This window comes from Pinus tabuliformis, chromosome 5_2, assembly GCF_031772625.1.
Source record: "Pinus tabuliformis cultivar Carrire ecotype Pingquan chromosome 5_2, CPIR1, whole genome shotgun sequence".
NCBI classification, from domain to species: Eukaryota; Viridiplantae; Streptophyta; class Pinopsida; order Pinales; family Pinaceae; genus Pinus; species Pinus tabuliformis.
In genome coordinates, this window is record NC_142306.1 from 957,191,399 (window position 1) to 957,210,363 (window position 18,965).

Genomic DNA, 18,965 nt, shown 5'->3' on the forward strand with positions numbered 1-18,965 from the left:
TAGTGGTAGCCACTAGGATTGATTTTGGGCCTCGTGGAGTCTCGCTTGCTAAGTCATATCATAAATTCCTAGTAAATCTGACTTATGAGTTGTTGGATACTCTTAGTGTTATAATGGTAGCCACTAAGTTTGATTTTGGACCTATCATAATTATCAAATAAATTATAACATATTTTAGGGACTTTGAAAAATAAAAAAATAAAAACAATATATTTACATATATTATATAAAATATATTATTATTTTTTAATTAGGAAATAACCATGAACCAAAACCCGGACGCCAACGTGCTATAAAATTGGTCAAATTTCTTACCCTATTGATGTGGTCGATAAGATAATCCGATGCGAATCATTGTATCTGTTCAGGGTCAGATCTGGGAGTATTCAGTGTCAGATCTGTTTATATTTATGTTGAGAACAAACTAATCTGTGATTGTTCATTTGGGTTTTGTGGTTATCAAGGGCTCTTCCAAGTTGAGCCCTCACTCAATGGCTTCTGGGGAGTTTGTTTGCGCTCTGCTACTTGTATTTTTAGTCTCAGCTGCAAATTGCTTCTATCTTCCTGGTGTAGCACCTCAGGACTTCAACAAGGTCTGTTTCTGTACACTATTAAATCCATTTTCCTTCATCTTTTGTGGACACCATTATTATCTGTTTCGATGTCAGAAATGGCTTAGCAGATTGGTTATAAAAATATATATGTTGAATTTACTTTGAATTGCCGTATATAAAATGAGATATAAGTTTGATCTACTTTGGATTGCCGGAATTCAAATAAGATCTGGAAATATCGGTGGATCTAATTTGGGTATTGTCCTTTCGGGAAGTGAAAAGCATTATGATTGGTAGAGATCCGACCTTTTGTAGGCCTCCCAGTAAAAATTCACATTTCGGCACTGTTTGGGGTTTATAGGATCTGAACTGTTCTCTTTATATCGGTGGCGTTTGCCTGCTTTAGTTATTTTCATTGAATTTATCAGAACTAGAAATGTTTGCATAAAACCCCATTTTGTTCTCTGATATTTTAGCATATCAGTGTGTTTTTGGTTAATTTGAATACCGTTTTTTGCAAAGTCTGCAACATTTCTGATTCATGGGTGTAATAAGTTATCGTTGGAATATGTAATTCCATGGGGTGTTATTCTAATCGAAATTGATCCAGATCTGTCTCCCCAAGATGATAGGAGATCCAGCTAGTTAAGTCATTTTGCAGGTTATCTTTCTATAGGGTAGGGTTACAGCTGTGCAATGTATGTGAATGCACGAAGTGCATATGTATGTAGGGATCCTGATCCGTCTTGCGACATGTGACATTTCCCGGATTCAGCGTGACATTTTCAACATTGACATGGCTTGTGAAATCCAATTTACCTTCCGTCTCCATTTTTTTTGAAAGTATTTCTCTGAACTCAATATACATTACAATTGGCCTGAGTACTCAGGGAAAGACGGTCATCAAAGGGCAAATAACAAATCACAAGCACTTTCCTGGATCTAAAATGCAGTGATTAAAATCACTCAGGACTTTGGCTGATACCGACCACTTATTTGTGCCTCAAAGGGAATTGAACCTTGGTGGATTGCCAAACTTGCCACTGCTGAACCACTACAACCCCATTGGTTATATCCAAATTTTTACAAAAGCAATGTACTTTTTTCCAAAATATCCTTTCTTATTATGCATAATTCTGTCTAATTCATGGAGGCGGATGACCATGACCAATAGCATATGTTGAATGCTTGTTGCTGCTGTATCATATCTATTATTCTGATGCTTTGATCTACTATTTCTCTCATCGAGACTGAATTTGTTTGTGGTGTTTACCAGGGTGATGAGCTCCAGGTTAAAGTGAACAAGCTGTCTTCCATAAAGACACAGCTTCCTTATGATTATTATTCACTGAATTACTGTAAACCAAAAACAATTGTCAACAGTGCCGAGAATCTCGGAGAAGTTCTTCGCGGAGATCGCATTGAGAACTCTCCTTATGTAGTAAGTATTATACTTTCCATTCTTGGCTTGGTTGTTCATTGGATTGGTAGTAGAGGACTCAGGTTTTCCTTTTTTGAAGGTATAAAAGTGTGTATGCAGAAGAAAGTATGGCTTGCTTTAGGGTCTGTATAGCATTGTGTGATGGATTGTTGATATCTTGTCAGAATTGGCATTATGACTACTTGTTAGCAAGTCTGCTGGAACCACCAGCCTGACCAAATATTTAACCCGTTTATTCTTCGGCAGTTTCACATGAGAGAGGAGAAGCTCTGTAATTATGTATGCCGGATAAAGCTGGATGCAAAGTCAGCAAAGAACTTCAAGGAGAAAATAGATGATGAATATCGTGTTAATATGTAAGCATTTTTCAGTTGTGAATTCCACTTTGCTTTGTGCCTATATCTTTTCTTCCAGTTGAACTCATCGAGATTTTTTTCTGGCAAGTTCATTTATTAACGTTTTAGTTTGAGAAGATATATTCAAGTGTATATCGTAAGTGTTAAATCCTATCATTGCTGCTGTGACATTTTATATTATTTTTATTAATGGTCAAATCCTATTACTTCTATTTATTTACGACATAAGGAAACTCATTTCTATCTATCATAAGCTTCTTTTGATCCCCTGGTGATGGGTGTAGTGTCCACCCAAATTGTTGGGATGTTTCTAAACTCCTTCACAGTTTGTATCCAGAAAATTTATCACAAGAATATATCTTGTTTTATATTTGGGATACACATCCTGCTATGAAAGTCACTTATCTAAGTTTGATTGAAATAGGATTCTGGATAATCTACCCGTGGCTGTAGCCAGACAAAGAGCAGATGGAACTTTAGTTACTTCATATGAACATGGCTTCCGTGTTGGGTTTAAAGCTAGCTATGCAGGGGTAAGTCAAGATGGGGTGCTGATGCAGTTATACTCTCGAAAAGCTGTATCTTTGGATCCTAATTGTCTATCTAATGTGGAATCCGGTTCAAATTTTGCAGAGTACAGAAGAGAGATACTTCATACACAACCATCTATCTTTCGAGGTTAAGTTTCACAAAGATTCAGAGGCTGATTCTGCTCGGATTGTTGGATTTGAAGTCACACCATATAGGTATTTTGGAAACTGGATTCAGATTATTAGAATTTGTTAGTTATGTAAGGGTCAATTAGCTGTCTTTTTCAATTTTGAAACTAATCTGAAATTGGGTATATAATTATAGCATGAATTATTTGTTGCATATGCATTTGAAAGTATTAAAATTGGTTGTTTGTCTATCAATCAAATTTAGCTATGCTTTAGTTGTCATTTAGTTGCCATAGTGTGATCAAACAGCTTTATTGCAGAGAATGTCTCAAATTTTGAAATGCATTGGCTCTTAACTTTTTTCTTTCCCTTTTTTATTGGTACCTTTTATGAATAAATTACTTTAATTTTTGGAAAACAGCGTCAAGCATGAGTTTGAGCAACCTTGGTCTGAGGATAATCCCCGTTTGACAACCTGCAACCCAAACACCAAACACTACGTTTCACAAACCAATAGTCCGCAAGAAGTTGACGAGGGTAAAGATATTATATTTACTTATGATGTGTCATTCAAGGTATTCAATGACTTTTGTTCATCAATTTTGTGGTTTCTATTATGTGTTCAACCTTTCTATGGTAGTTGCAATTTGCCAATGTCTGAGCAATTGTCATTGCAATCTTGCAGGAAAGCCCTATCAAATGGGCTTCTCGATGGGATACATATCTTCTCATGACAGATGATCAGATCCACTGGTTCTCTATTATCAACTCATTAATGATTGTCTTGTTCCTTTCTGGGATGGTGGCAATGATTATGATGAGAACCTTGTATCGGGATATCTCAAATTACAATCAATTGGAGACACAGGATGAAGCCCAAGAAGAAACTGGATGGAAACTTGTCCATGGAGATGTATTCAGGTCCCCAAGTAATGCAGGTTTACTATGTGTCTATGCAGGAACTGGGGTACAGTTTTTTGGGATGACACTTGTTACAATGATATTTGCCATGCTTGGGTTTCTTTCACCATCCAATCGTGGTGGACTGATGACAGCTATGGTTCTCTTGTGGGTGTTCATGGGTTTGTTTGCTGGTTACTCTTCTGCTCGTCTGTATAAGATGTTCAAGGGCACAGAATGGAAAACAAACACGCTGAAGACTGCGTTCACCTTCCCAGGCATTGTTTTTGGCATTTTCTTTGTCCTCAATGCACTGATCTGGGGTGAAAAGTCCTCTGGTGCAGTACCATTTGGGACAATGTTTGCTTTGGTATTTTTATGGTTTGGGATATCTGTGCCTTTGGTCTTTGTTGGTAGTTACTTTGGCTACAAGAAACCTGCAATTGAAGATCCTGTTAAGACAAATAAAATTCCCAGGCAGATTCCAGAGCAGGCATGGTACATGCAGCCAGTTTTCTCAGTACTCATTGGAGGCATATTACCATTTGGCGCAGTTTTCATTGAATTATTCTTCATCTTAACATCGATCTGGCTGCATCAATTTTATTACATTTTTGGGTTTCTGTTCATTGTCTTTGTTATCCTTATTGTTACTTGTGCGGAGATCACTATTGTCCTCTGCTACTTTCAGTTGTGTAGTGAGGACTACTACTGGTGGTGGAGAGCTTATCTAACTTCAGGCTCATCTGCACTTTACTTATTCCTGTATGCTACATTCTACTTCTTCACCAAGCTGGAGATTACGAAACTTGTCTCTGGTATTCTGTACTTTGGCTACATGACAATTATCTCATATGCTTTCTTTGTATTGACGGGTACAATGGGTTTCTACGCATGCTTCTGGTTTGTACGGACCATTTATGCTTCAGTGAAGATTGACTGAAGTTACATGCTGTAGCCAAATTTTCCGCAAGGCTCAAATTTGCATTTGAGCAGAATCAGGTGGTAGAATGCTAGATGTGCGTTCTTTGCTCTAGTGTCTAGGAGAATAGAATAGGAATTTAATTGTGCTAGCAAGAGGAGATATCTGAGAGGATATCATGAATATCACGTATTAGTTGGGTAGGAGGTAGGAGGTACAATTTTTTCAAAGTTGCAGGCTACCGAGTTATTCTGCATTGTACTCAAATGAGTTTGTTAGGATTGATTTTTTATTTCTTGATGTACTGTTTGCAAAGAATTATGATTCATACTTGCTATGGCTGTCATGCCTTTCAACCAGACTCTGGTGGCATACTGATTCCTATGCAAGATTTATGGTATATGATATACAGATATTTTTTGGTATTCAATCGTTCCATAAGCTTTCAGACTTGGACAATCACGCTTTACTTTATTGAGCTCTGTTATGTTACAGTAAGGTATAGAGATATTTTTAGTTTACTCAAATTAGTTGTCAATTGTCAAACCTGGACCATCTATGTTAATTTTAGAAGATATGTAAAATGTTTTAATTACTGGATTCAACACTCATGCCAAACATAGGAAGTATTCTTACATTGAATGTTTTCATGCTACTTGATATTCAGAATGTTTTCATGCTACTTGATATTCAAAAGATTAAAATGCTTTGTTCAATGTGCAAATTAAATATAATCTCTCTATCATATATGTGAAATCTTGTGTGGTTAATACCGTATTTTAGCAAATGATGCACTTGCTTCTCTAATGGATTGCCGTTTGAATAACAGTGTTCAATCCCATTATATGCACCAGCATTCTGAAGTATTCTGCTTAAGAATTTTCCTTTGTATTATGTAATATGGTAAAGCCTTCCTTGGAAGTTTTCATCATACTATAAGCCTTTTGTTGCTCAAAATGTTCAAGTCAATCTCTTGTTTCCATCCTAATTGCCGCGCATGAATAGAGCTGATCATGCAACTTTCATTAAATAATTTATCAGTTCTCTCAACCATTCTTATGTTATTAATTTACAAAGTGTATTTAGTTTTTGTGTGGTTTAGTTTTCAAGTTTTATGGTTCAAATCTGACGGGAGAGTGAGGGTGGAAACCAACTCTAGGGGGTATAAACTGCCCCAGGGGTGTCCAAACTCGATCCAACTTCGCAGGATCCCGGTGACTGTTGATCCAGCTTCACACAATCCTCAAAAGTGTTCCGCAATTTAGAACAAATAGTTCTTGCATCCAATTTTGAAGTTGGTCCTGACCTAGATTTAACCTAAATCTGGAAGGGGAAAAAAACCTTAGTTTATTGCCTCCTTTACCCTGAGCTCAATTCTTAGTCTGCTCAAACGTAACATTGTTGCTAGACTATAATAGAAGGCTTTCGAAGATTCCCCTTACATAGGCGCCTTATCGGTGGTGTAGATCTATAGTATTTGAAAGAGCATCACGCTGACTATTCGAAAGGGCCTGCCATCCGCTATATATAGTAGGCTTCCTACTGCTCAGCATCCATCCCTGCCATATAACTGAAGTTACTGCTCAGCATCCATCCCTGCCATATAACTGAAGTTACTGCTCAGCATCCATCCCTGCCATATAACTGAAGTTACTGCTCAGCAGCCATCCCTGTCATATAACTGAAGTGGAAATGAAGGATAGAAAGAGACCACAAAACCTTACACTGTTCATTGAGTACATGGTGCTTTCCAGGCTGTTTAATGCACATTGAATTTTGATATTCAAGACCTTCACATGCCTATGTGGCGTATGCCATCCCTGTCATATAACTGAAGTGGAAAGGAAGGATAGAAAGAGACAGCAAAACCTTACACTGCTCATTGAGTACATGGTGCTTTCCAGGCTGTTTAATGCACATTGAATTTTGATATGCAAGACCTTCACATGCCTCTGTGGCGTATGAACGAATCTGATTTTGAAAGCTCGTCACTGAATTTCGTCCACTCTTCAAGCCTCGAAACAACCAACCTGCACCTTGCATGACGCCTTTCTGTATCTCTATCTGTTTTGTTTTTTTTTTTTTTTTTTTCAAAAGGTGGAAAAACCTATCAAACTCAGTTTGTCAAACCAACAGTGAGGACAGCCATCTCTGGCTGCTATCCGCGAATGTCAGTTGACACATCACTGTTATCAAGGAAAACCACGCCACCTGAAATAACCCGCTGGTGGTCCGTAAGGGAGCAGGCTTTTACTCCTGCCAGATGCCTCTGGGTCTTGGGCCGTTAACCTGTTTCCTTACGTCCGAGGAAGACGAGCTCTTAGCCAAGCAGAAGCAGTTTTAGGGCATACTCCAGGCCCATTCTGTATCTCTATCTGTTGTGGTGGATATTGAGCATAATTTTTGTTTTTTTAATTATTTATTATTTGTAAATAAAGTGCAATATTATACACAATTCATTATGGGTACACTCAGTTAGAGGACAAATGCAATATTATAATCACAATTCAATGTCTAAACCCAATTGGAAAGCGAGGATTATTCTTTAGCCTTTTTTTTTTCTCAAATATTTTTCCTTAAATGGTTGCTGGTTGTTTAATTTCTGTGTTGTTCTCATAATATCCCACTTGTTTGCTCAGTTGATACAATAAATATCTTGATAGTAGTCTAGGGTGTTCTAATTATGACTTTTTTCATGCCTAAATGGGATTTTTCTTGAAAATCCACACATGATTAGCCCCATGATTAGCCCCACATGTATGAGTAGTGGGCATTGACGGACTATTCACTTGGCATTATGGTGGTCAAAGCATATGTCAATTTCTCGAAGGAACAAATTCTTTGCTTGGATCCTAGTTGAGGTGATATTGGGTAGATGGAAAGCTCTCACGGGAGTACACAAATGACAAAGCAGTGGATAATGTTTGCATCTTTCATGACCCCCAAAATGATCATTTAATGCCTAAAACAAGCTTTGTGAGTTTGAGGCCCCAAATCACTAAAATAAGATCTGCCCTTGATATAGACCCTATAAGTTTGCAGCTCCAAGTTTCTACTCAGAAAGCAACAAAATAAACTAAAAATTATATCATGCTCCATTTTGCATCATACTTTCCCATGTTGCAAGGATTTTGGTACAATAAGGCTTTTTTAAACGAGATGAGGAAATGTTTCCTCAATGTTCTCCTTGGAATACCACTTGGCCTTGCTTAGAAGTTGTTTATGGATCCAAATTGCAAGTGGTTGTTGCCTTTGTCTGTTTCGGACTTTTTTTGCAAAATTGTATCCTCTACTAAATTTTCTTGGAATTTTGGTGATAAGTCCTCTAAGACAGGTAAGACTTGGCCCTAATTTTCCTAATCTAGCATGGAAGGCTTATAGTGTTTTAAATTTTCCATTCACTATCGAGTATATGCTAATATATTGAGTTAGTTTGAGTATGCCAACTTTTTCAAATACCTATTTCAACACTTCAAAATGACCATATTGTAGATCTTTTGTTAGTTTTAATCTTGTATAGTTAAAACACATTCTTAATAAAAAATATAAAAGAGTCAATTGCGCACACACATTTAGCACAACGATTTTACCCTAAAAACTTAGTGCGGGAAAATTATGATTTTTTTTTTTTTCAGCATATTATATCTTTACAATGTTACACTACAATATGTTTATCACATAACATCCATAAAACCACAAGCCATTAACCTTCAATTAGAATATAATTGTTGTGACATCCCCTGGTTAATATTTCTCTCTTGTAAATAAGTGTAAATATTTTAAAAAGGCCAAGAGAAGGACATTGATTCCATTGCTGGAGGGAATTGTTGTTTTAAATATTAGTCTTGGTTTGTTGAGTGCGCTGACCATGCTATACATTAACTAAAAAAAGAAGGGGCAGGGGCAGGGGCAGGTGCCCCTTGGCTCCTTTTACAAGCAAAGAACATGACAAAACATTAAGGCAACATGGGTAGTACTGTGCACAAGGTTGATCGCTGTGAAATCATGGAGGAGGGCAGTGAGTTTGTTGGAAAAATAGGACGACCTTGAGATTATTCACACATTGATACATGTACATTCACTCTCTCTTGAAGACGCACACACATAGGCATACATAGAGGGAATGGACTCCCAAGCACATAGAAGTTGTGGGAGAGAATAGAGAAGAAGCATCTAGATATCTTTGTGAAAGAGGCAGAGAAGACAACATATATAATTGTTGTTGTTATAGTTGGGGAGAATTTTAAAAACTTGCTGAAGAACCCTCTTAGGGGCTTGCTAGGCATAAACATCATAGAGGGTAGTGGCTTCCCTGTAGGGCTGAAGAACCCACTAGAAGCTTGTGGGTTGATGAACCTGTTGATGACCCTGTAACGGTGAACATTCTTCGTCTCCTAATTGATGCTTTCCTGTCCACTGCCAGTAAATTTCTCAATCCTGGTGGTTTAGCATGTAATCTCTTAGAGTTTCTCCTGAGATAGTTTTCTTCGGGGTAGCGTGTAAAGGGCTAAGTGAGTGGGGCTACATTGATATATTCTTGGCACTTAAGAGTGAGGTCTCTTGGGAGTTTTCTCCGAGGTGGGTTTCCTTCGAAGTAGTTTGTCGCCAAGAAAGGTTTTCGCTGAGAAAGGCCTTCTATTGAGAAGGGTTTTCGTTGAGAGTTTCTTTCGAGATGACATGATGGGAGCGGGCTTGAGCTCATATTTCTTACGAGAAGGAGTTTTCGTGATGAGTTTCCTTGAGGTGATGTGGCAGTGATGGGTCAGTGCGCTTACACTAGAGAGGAATAAGAGCGAGTCAACAACTATATATATATATATATATATATATATATATATATAAACTTTATGACCCTGGGTCATGAACGAGTCAACAAGTAATACACTAACACCAAGTGGCGGTGACGAGGCTAACTGGGACAACCATGTGGGTGTCATGTGGGGACCTCGTGGATGCCATGTGGTAAATTGATGATATGGCGCTAAAATTTAAATGGCCATAACTTTCGATCTGGAGGTTGGATCATGACAAAATATATATTGTTGGAATCGTCTCGACAAGACGGATGTAATGAGGTCATCCATTTGAAGTTTTAAGGAAGTTGAAAGATCGGAATGTTTAGACTCCATTTCCATAATGCTACCTTGGATCTCGGGTCATCAGAGTGACCACTTCCTCCTAAACTGTGTTGTGGGTTGGGATTTGCAGGGGGTGTGCTACAACCATAGTTCCTTATTGGAATTACAAAGCCATGGGTTGAACCACTATGTTCCAAATAACTGTTAAAAGCAAAAATTGTGCACTGTTGAAAATTGCCAAAAACTAAAATAGAAAACTATCCATTTTTTCCCCCAAGAACTCCACCCTCGAACACTCAATCATGGGGGGCTACCACTACCCCTATGACTCCCTAGATAGGGGGGGTTGTCCCCCACCCTCTCCCACCTTGTGACCCCCTTGCTACGCGCGTGGTGCATATGAACCATGCATGGGTCTAGTTGTGCAAATAATATAACACATACACAATGGCTTTGATCTTCATCCTAGGGCCTTGCAACCTTCTTTGTTTAGGGGCAACTAAACTTGGTATCTTACCTTGAATGCCTTCTCAACTCGGTGTTTCCCATCCTTGGTGTTGTATTTTTATTGTGCCTTCTTTATTCTTTCTTGTTCCTACAAATGGATTCACCTAATCTTATTAATGAATATTTCAATGTTCAATGCTTCTCCCGTTTCTTCCTTCTCTCCTCCCTGATGCCCTTATAGAACATGTAGAGATGAATGTAGCAAATATCTAAAGCAAGTTTCAAAGGGGGGCTTACTAGTTGAAGTATGGATTGTTCTATTGTAACAATGTTGAATAGATCAAGTTCTTGTGCCAGGTTCTTGGATGCTTTGATTCTAACACTTCAAAAGATGAACTTATCATTTATTATTCACTTTTGTCTGCGCATTTGTTTGTGTATGGAAATATGTAGATCTCTTCAACTTGGTGTCCATATTATCCCAAGGTGTACTTCAGAAGGAAACAAGAAATTTGGTATCTTCGTTTCAAATGACGCTCCTTGGTATTTAGAAGTGCACCAAACCCTTTCAAAGAACATGATTGTTGCAACTTATCACTCAATGGTATTTTTACAAGGCATGAGAATACATAGTCTTACTAAATTTGTTCACTACCACAAATAGATATTTAATTTCCACTTGGTTCTTGGCAAACCACCCATAAAATCCATGGAGATTCTCTCTTATATAGGTAAGGGATGGCATAGAATTTGCTTCATATGCATCATATAATAAACTGAGCTACATTGTCTTACATTTGGGCTAATACATATAACTTTACACGTTAGTTATTATTTTCCAAATATCAAAATGACTTGTAAGTTTAGTGATGAACCTCTAAGATAAGTTGCAATCTTTCTCCTTTAGGCACCTAGAACTTATCCAGCTTGTGGAGCAATCCGTCCCAGAACTGATAGTCATTCTTGCTATCAGCTTCTTCTTCATGAACTTGGCCTTGTGTCCATTGAACATCTCCTTCAAGTCCTCATGTTCTATGTATTCCTCTTTGTACGCATCATGGGTGAAAGACTCCATCTATATAAGAGTACCAAATTTGTGATTTTGGATGTTAGTAGGCTTGAAAGTATGCCTACCAACTTATCAACATTGCCCTTATACTTGATGATAATATAAAATTGCCACACAAATGCCATCAACTTGTAGTTCTTACTTGTTGAAGCTTACTCTAGGCCTAGAGATATTGCAATCAATGACGATCAATGTGGATGATGGTCATGTTTCCTATTAGACAATGCTCCTTGTCATATGTTGTGTTGTTTACGGCTATGCCTCGAAACAATTCAAATTAATAACATATTGGCTTACCTCCTTGCATCAACATTGCTCCCATAGTATCTCCACTTGCATATATGAGGGAGGGGGTGGACAAGAGTGTGCAATAAAATAAACAACTTCACCCTCATCCTATTCAAAGTACCTAGTATGATTGAAGCTCAAAATTTTCTAACAAGGTGATTCCACATGTTTCCCCTCCACTAGTAGGAGGGACAACTTTAACTAGTAGCAAGGGAGGAAAGGAAGGAATAGGGTTATCTCACCATGTCCCCCCACTGACAGATACTCAAATTCTTATTGGTGTTCACATTCTTGATACCTTAGAGTGTTGGTTGTGTAAATCTGATCCGTAAACTAGCGTGGATATTCCACTAGATAGTTCATCACAACATATTTGATAAAATTATACTTAAAAATATGAAATCTACAGTATTAGGGTTTATTTCTCTTTAGATTTATGGATTTGTAAATGAATGTTTATTGCATAGGCCTACAAATTATAATTATGTAGAAAATAGAGAAAATTGAAATAAAAACTCACAAACCATGATTGACACAAGATATAACCTGGGAAACCCCTAGGAAACCGTTTCAAGAGAAAACCTAGCTAGAAGGTGAGGTTGCTTTGCTCTCTTTCTCTAAATATAAAATGGATGTGAGTAAAAAGAAGTAAGTTGTGTGGTTATAGGCTACTATAGTGCACAAATACTCTCTATGTGTTCTCTCCCTATCCCTTGGCTACTCTTCTCATCTATGGAATAAATGCACCCGAAAAGAATGAAACCCCTTTTCCTCTTAGTGGCCCGGTTATAACACAACTTGATAGCTTACTAGTGGTTAGGATTGACTCCTTCAAGTCTTAACTAGAGTTACAATATGGACTCTTATAGAGTCTTATTCATAACAATCACATGACTAGCTCCTTTTCCAGGAATAATGGGGGCTGACATGACATCCTCTCAAATTGTGGTGGCTAAAATAGGAAGATCAACTTCTCAGCGGCATAACTTATGCATATAGACTTTGATTGAAGCGATTCTTGCACCATTGGAAAGGTCTCTCTGTGTAGAATATGGAAAAATTGTGTTGTAGTAAAGAAACAAAGTTTACCCCCAAAAAACACCATTTGATGCCTCAAAATGCTCCTGAAAGGTTTCAAACCCCAATTTGCCAAACTAGGTACCATCGGTAAAAATGGTCATGTGAATAATTCCTCTACTTTTCCCACTATGAAAGCTTCTAGATGGATGAAAAACAATATAATGATCCACTATGGAAGCATCAATATGGATGACATACAATATAATGATCTAATCTTGATCAAAATCATTATAAATTAAATACCTTTGGCAAGGCTTCAACTTCATGTGAGGTAAGGGAAAGGCTGAACAAAAGAACCACAACTTGTAGTCAAAGAAGGACATAAGCTAAATGATCACAACCTCACGTTTTAGGGTATTTTTCTCAATTGAAGGTGAAGTAAGGGCAGAGCGTGCCAATGTAGCCTTTGAATATCTATTATGAAGGAATTAATCATAATGATTGATAACTATAAGTCAAGGTTGTTAGAACCATACACATGCATTTAAAACTACATATAGGTTTAACTCACTTAGTGCCTTAATCTCACATAATGCTCTCTCTCCCTTGCACACGATTGCTTTTTCTATCCCCGATAATGCTACCCATATGCACGCTGCACACCCACAAAAAATTGGGTCCCTTGAGTTATGCAGGCAATGTAGACCTCTTAAAAGGGGGGTATGTAACTCATACCTCAAGGCAATTTGGTACCACTTTCTCCATTCCTTCACAATTGCTGGCAATCGGGCCTGTAAATGTAACCATTTTGCGTCATATTTGGACCTGCTTTGTCTCTGCTATTTCATTTTTACTAGTGATTGGTGTACCTGTTGCACTTGCCCCTCCCGATGGTTGGTCAAGTAGCACAAATGTTGTATTTTTGGGTGTCTAGTTAATTAATTCATTTAAATAACAAGTTTGTCCAATCCCCCCCACAACTTTCCCTCAATGAATTTTGTTCCCTAGATATCGAGATCGATGTAGGATATCCTCTCCTTCAAATTTAATATATTAAATAATGATTAATATTACATCAATCAGAAGTCAAGCAATATCCACGTTGGTTACTCTAGCATTATATATCATAATTACATATTACAAAAATGTGGGGATTTAAAAGAGGATGTCATAGTCCCTTCCTCCTTAAAGGAACATTGTCCTCAGTGTTTACACCACTTTAAGTGCTCTTCTTTTACTACAACAATGTTCCTCAATGCTTCATGAATTGTGCCAGCAAGATGGCCCTCTTTGCCTATGTTTCTTTCCATTATGTCAATGTTCCTTGGCCACCTCCAAAACTTATATGTATCAAGTACATATATATCATGAGATGTTATCCTGATAATTTCAATAAGAAATATTATCTCATAGATTCCATATTTTGATCTATTTTTCCAAGGGACTCAGGTTTTTCACCATGAGGTTACCCATTTCTCAGTACGTTTTCTCTTGATATGGTCTTTGTTATGGTCTTACATGTCTACCATATACTAGACAAATTCACTTGCAATAAATGTTTGACTATGTAGAAACAATCATTATTATTTAAATTTAGAAATTTCTTACTACAACTAAATATAGACTATTTCCTTTCAATTGTTCCAAATTCCTTTCTCCTGCACATCAACCTCATTTTCCTATCCTTTTTCCTTCCCACTACTTTTGCAATGGTATTTTTCTTCACAACCTACCCTCTTCTAGAATTATGGTGCTCCATCTAATACCTACATTATATAGTCAACAAAACATATGCATTAGGACAATTTTCATATATGCCCATTAATATTACTAAAGCTATATTGAATTCCACAAATAACTCGCATTTCATCAAATGGAATTTCAAACCAATACTTAAATGTATGGTTATCCAAACAAGTTCAACTCACTATCTTCATTAGAAACACCTTTTCACACTCCTAGTCAAATGAGCGCGTTAAGAAATATAATTGATCAAGTGATCAAATTTTAGCTCAAAAATGAAAGTGCCTAGAAAGTCTTGAAACCAACATCAAGTATAAGTGCTCATCGTTCTGAATCCAATGACGTTCGTTTCACCTCAATCCGATACCGTATGCACAAGCTATCGCGTTCTGATCGTTTGGACCAACAACTAAAAAAATGAGTAGGCCTGTTGACTGGGCGACCTTACAGTTGAGTCAATAGGGTGATTGTGCAGGTATAGACCAACTGAGCGCTGACACTTGGCATCTCCTTGCTTGTCAGTTTGGTCATCAAATTTGATTGGTTCGTGATTGATTGATGTGGACTAATGGAAAAGTGCCACATGGCCCAATCATGGGTTGCCATGTGGCACCCGGAGTGGAGTACAAATTTTGGTATGGTTGCCTAGAGGCCCAGGAGGATCGAACCCCTGACCTCCTGTTCATCATCGCAACGCTTTACCATTAGGCCTCACGATGGGTCTTAATAGCCTATGGTCCAAAATGCCATTCATGTTTTACATAGAGTGCCAATGGGAGGAGGTGCTGCGCTGCTAGCCCCAGCCCCCGATCACCTACACCACACGACCATGACACCAACGATGGAGAGGCTCGGGGTCTAGCCTAGCCCCTGGTCAGAACCCCACCATATTTAAACCTTAATCTGGAGTTAAAAGGCGCTAAGGTAGATATTTGAGTTATATCAAACTTCTGAGAGAGCAGAGAGAGCTAGGGTTGGCAACATAAGTTAAGCATTGGGCACCATGGAGAGGCGAGAGGGGGGGAGTTCCACTCCCTCCTACAGTCAGGAAGTCTCCAATCGATTCAAGAAACCTCTGGAGGTTGAAATCAGAATTTTAGGAGGAGGGAAAGAGGACAACCGAAGTACACAGGGGCAGGGAAATAGGTAGGAAGAAGTCAGAAAAGAAAAAAGAATAGAAGGAAAAAATCATAATGTGGATACCAGAAATCGAACTGGATCATGTAAGCCTAGGGAAACTATCACAACCAGAGTGGTGTTAAGTGATCTAGTGCTACAGGCGCATAGGGAACACATGGTGACTTACGCAGTCATTTGTAAATTCATGGGGTCATGGCCAATAGAGAAGGATTTATAGGCATGGATAAAGAATCATTAGAAACCTAAGGGGGAGATAGATTTGCACCTTGGTTCAAAGGGTTAATTCACTGTTGTTTTTACGAACATTGAGGATAAAGATAGGGTGCTTGAAGGAGGACCCTACTTCTATGTTGCCGCAAGCCTCTATATGCGGCCTTGGGTAATGAATTTTGTCCTGGAGCGCGAGACATTCACTTCGGTCCCAGTTTGGGTAAGGCTCTACTCCTTACCACTGGATTATTGGCAGCCAGAATCATTAAAAGTAATAGGAAATAAACTAGGGCACTTTGTTAAAATATCAGAGGCCACTAGGCAGGGAAAGTATACCTCCTTTGCCTAGATTTGCGTAGAGATGGGCCTCTCTGGAGCTCTACTGGATGAAGTGATTTTGGAAGTTTTTGATGAAGAATGGGTACAAGCGGTGGACTATGAGCATGTTCCTTTTAGATGCTGCAAGTCCCATGAACATGGGCATCTATTCAGGGACTGCCCCTTAAACAAAATGGAAAGCAGAATTAAAGCTACCTCAGGGAAAGAAACTTAAAGCTTTAGCAAAGTGGGAAACAGAGGTAAAGGAGGGAGAAAGTACCAAAAGAAAATAAATGAGGAAAAGTAGCCAAGTCAAAATAGGTACAAGGTACTAGAAGAAGAAGAGGAGCACGATAACGCAATTCAGACTCTGGAGGTAAGCCCTATGGAGAAGGAAAAGGAAGAGAGTATGGAGGACACACATGACAACAATCAACAAAAGGAGGATCTGCTGAACACAATGGAACTTGATAGGGACCAAGAGATGACCCCGAGCGAGGTGGGAACAGAAGATCATGAACTGCAGGATATTCTTGATAGGGAGCATCTAGATATGGAAAAGTTCCTGGAGCAGGGAACCACCAAAGGAATGGATTCGCTACCACAAGAGGAGTTCAACAGAGTGCAACAATTGTTCCTATGGAGAACTCAGGCAAAAGGTTTGGGAGTCAAAAGAAACCATGATATTCAGGACAACAAAGGGGTGAAAATAATGAAGGCAGCAACAAGACTAGCTCCTAGGAACCCAGGCAGGAAAAGAGGTAGGAAAAAACAAAATGAGCTTTTGATAGAGTGTGGAAAACTCATGATCGATTCAGGTAAGATGAAAGACCTAACCAGTTACTCATTTACACATATTTCTTAATGAAGCTCACAACATGGAACATTAGGGGTCTAGGGAGTAAAAGGAAGCAAAGGAATCTTAGCAATAGAATGAAAGAAGAAAAACCAGATATGATTTTTATCTAGGAAACAAAATGTTCAGTAGAAAAAATAAGAGAAATTCACAGCAAATGGCTGAATAAATATGAATATCTAGAAGTCAAAGCAGACAAAACAGCAGGAGTTATTCAACCTTTGGGGGACAAGGAAGTTTATTTAATCACAAATGTTTATGGTCCACAAAAGCCTGAAGACAAACGAAGACTTCTTACTTCACTGGAGGATATAAGATATAGACATTCGGGCATCCCCTGGATTTTGGGAGGAGACTTTAATATGATTAGGTCATTGTCAGAAAAACGCTGGAACTAGATCACGAGGCAGAGACTCCATAGCATTTCAGAATTTTATAAACAATATGAGGCTAGTAGACATAGAGACAAGTAATGGAATCTTTACCTGGAATAATAAAAGGGGAGGAGAGTCTCAGGTGGCCTCAAAACTAGATAGATTTATTATCTTGGAGGACCTTATCCTAACAGGCCTTGACTTGTCAGCGATGAGACTCCCTTTTGGTGGCTTGGATCATTGGCTTGTTCAACTTGAAGCGTCCTTTATAGGAAATCCAAGAAACAAACCTTTCAGGTTTGAAAACATTTGCCTCACCCATCCACACTTTATCAACAGTATTGAAAAATGGTGGACAGAGGATATGCAAGTTCAGGGCACTAAAATGTTCCTCCTGCATAAAATATTGAAACATATCAAAATCAGGCTTAAAGATTGGAATAAGAATGAGTTTGGAAACATTTTTGAAGCAAAAAAAGTGGCAGAATGAAAGCTACATGAAATTAACCAAATCCTCATTACAGATGGCTTCAACGAGGAAAGAAAGGAACAAGCTGACTACCATCAACATGAATGGGAAGAATTATGCAAACAAGAGGAGATATTCTAGAAACAGAAATCAAGGGTACAATGGTTAAAAGAAGGAGAAAGGAACACAAGGTTTTTTCACAAATCTACCATGGATCACAGGTCTCATAACAGGATCTCAAAAATCAAAGATTCTCAAGGGAATCAACTCGATACCCACAAAGAAATAGAAGCTGAGCTGGTTAAACATTTCCAAGGAATAGCAGAGGAACCTCTCTTAGACAGATCACAATTCATCAGTGACTTTACAAGGCACATTCCTAAGCTTGTGACACGAGAAGACAATTACAATCTAAACAGGCCTGTGAATGAAGAGGAGGTCAGTGAAGTCATCAAAGAAATGCAAAATGGGAAGGCACCAGGTTCGGATGGTTTTAATGTTGACTTCTTTAAAGCATGTTGGAAAATAATCAAGCAGGATATCCTCGATGTGGTGGAGGACTCGAGGAAAAATAGAACTGTTTTGAAGGCGCTCAATACCTCTTTCATATCCTTAATTCCAAAACAGGATAATGCTATGACACCAAACAGATTCAGACCAATAACCTTATGCAATGTGGTGTATAAAATAATTTCCAAAATTATTGCCAACAAGCTTAAACCCCTTCTCCCAACCCTCGTATCTGAGGAAAAATTTGGGTTTGTGGAAGGCAGACAAATTCTAAACAATATCATTCAAGCACATGAGGTGGTTCACTCACTTATAAGTAATAGGCAGGCGGAATGATTATGCAACTTGACCTAGAAAAGGCTTATGATAAGATAAGTTGGGCTTACATAAGGAGAGTTCTTATAGCTTATGGATTTGACCATAACTGGGTAAGATGGGTGATGGCCCTTGTCACTACCTCTAGTTTTTCAATCCTGGTAAATGGTTCACCATCCAAGCCCTTTAATCTGACGAGAGGTCTCAGACAAGGAGATCCTCTCTCACCCTTTCTCTTTATTCTCATGATGGAAGGGCTAGGCAAAGCTATCAAGTCTGCCAAAGTAGAAGGTAAA

General features: G+C 38.3%; 1 protein-coding gene across 1 annotated transcript; it reads left to right on the plus strand.

The window, feature by feature from the left end:
- The first annotated feature begins 319 nt into the window (after positions 1-319).
- On the plus strand, positions 320-5,262 carry LOC149162458 (transmembrane 9 superfamily member 7-like). The gene is made up of 7 exons (XM_089437273.1): positions 320-593; positions 1,831-1,995; positions 2,242-2,351; positions 2,776-2,884; positions 2,985-3,097; positions 3,432-3,585; positions 3,696-5,262. Exons 1-7 carry the CDS (start codon positions 492-494, stop codon positions 4,851-4,853), a joined length of 1,911 nt encoding a protein of 636 aa, XP_089293399.1. The 5' UTR covers positions 320-491; the 3' UTR covers positions 4,854-5,262.
- The last annotated feature ends 13,703 nt before the right edge of the window (positions 5,263-18,965 follow it).

Bases quoted from the DNA above. Each gene is read 5' to 3' on its own strand.
- LOC149162458 (XM_089437273.1), top strand. From the start codon at position 492: ATGGCTTCTGGGGAGTTTGTTTGCGCTCTGCTACTTGTATTTTTAGTC. The intron at 594-1,830 runs GTCTGTTTCTGT...GGTGTTTACCAG, and splicing joins CACCTCAGGACTTCAACAAG to GGTGATGAGCTCCAGGTTAA. The intron at 2,352-2,775 runs GTAAGCATTTTT...TGATTGAAATAG, and splicing joins GATGAATATCGTGTTAATAT to GATTCTGGATAATCTACCCG.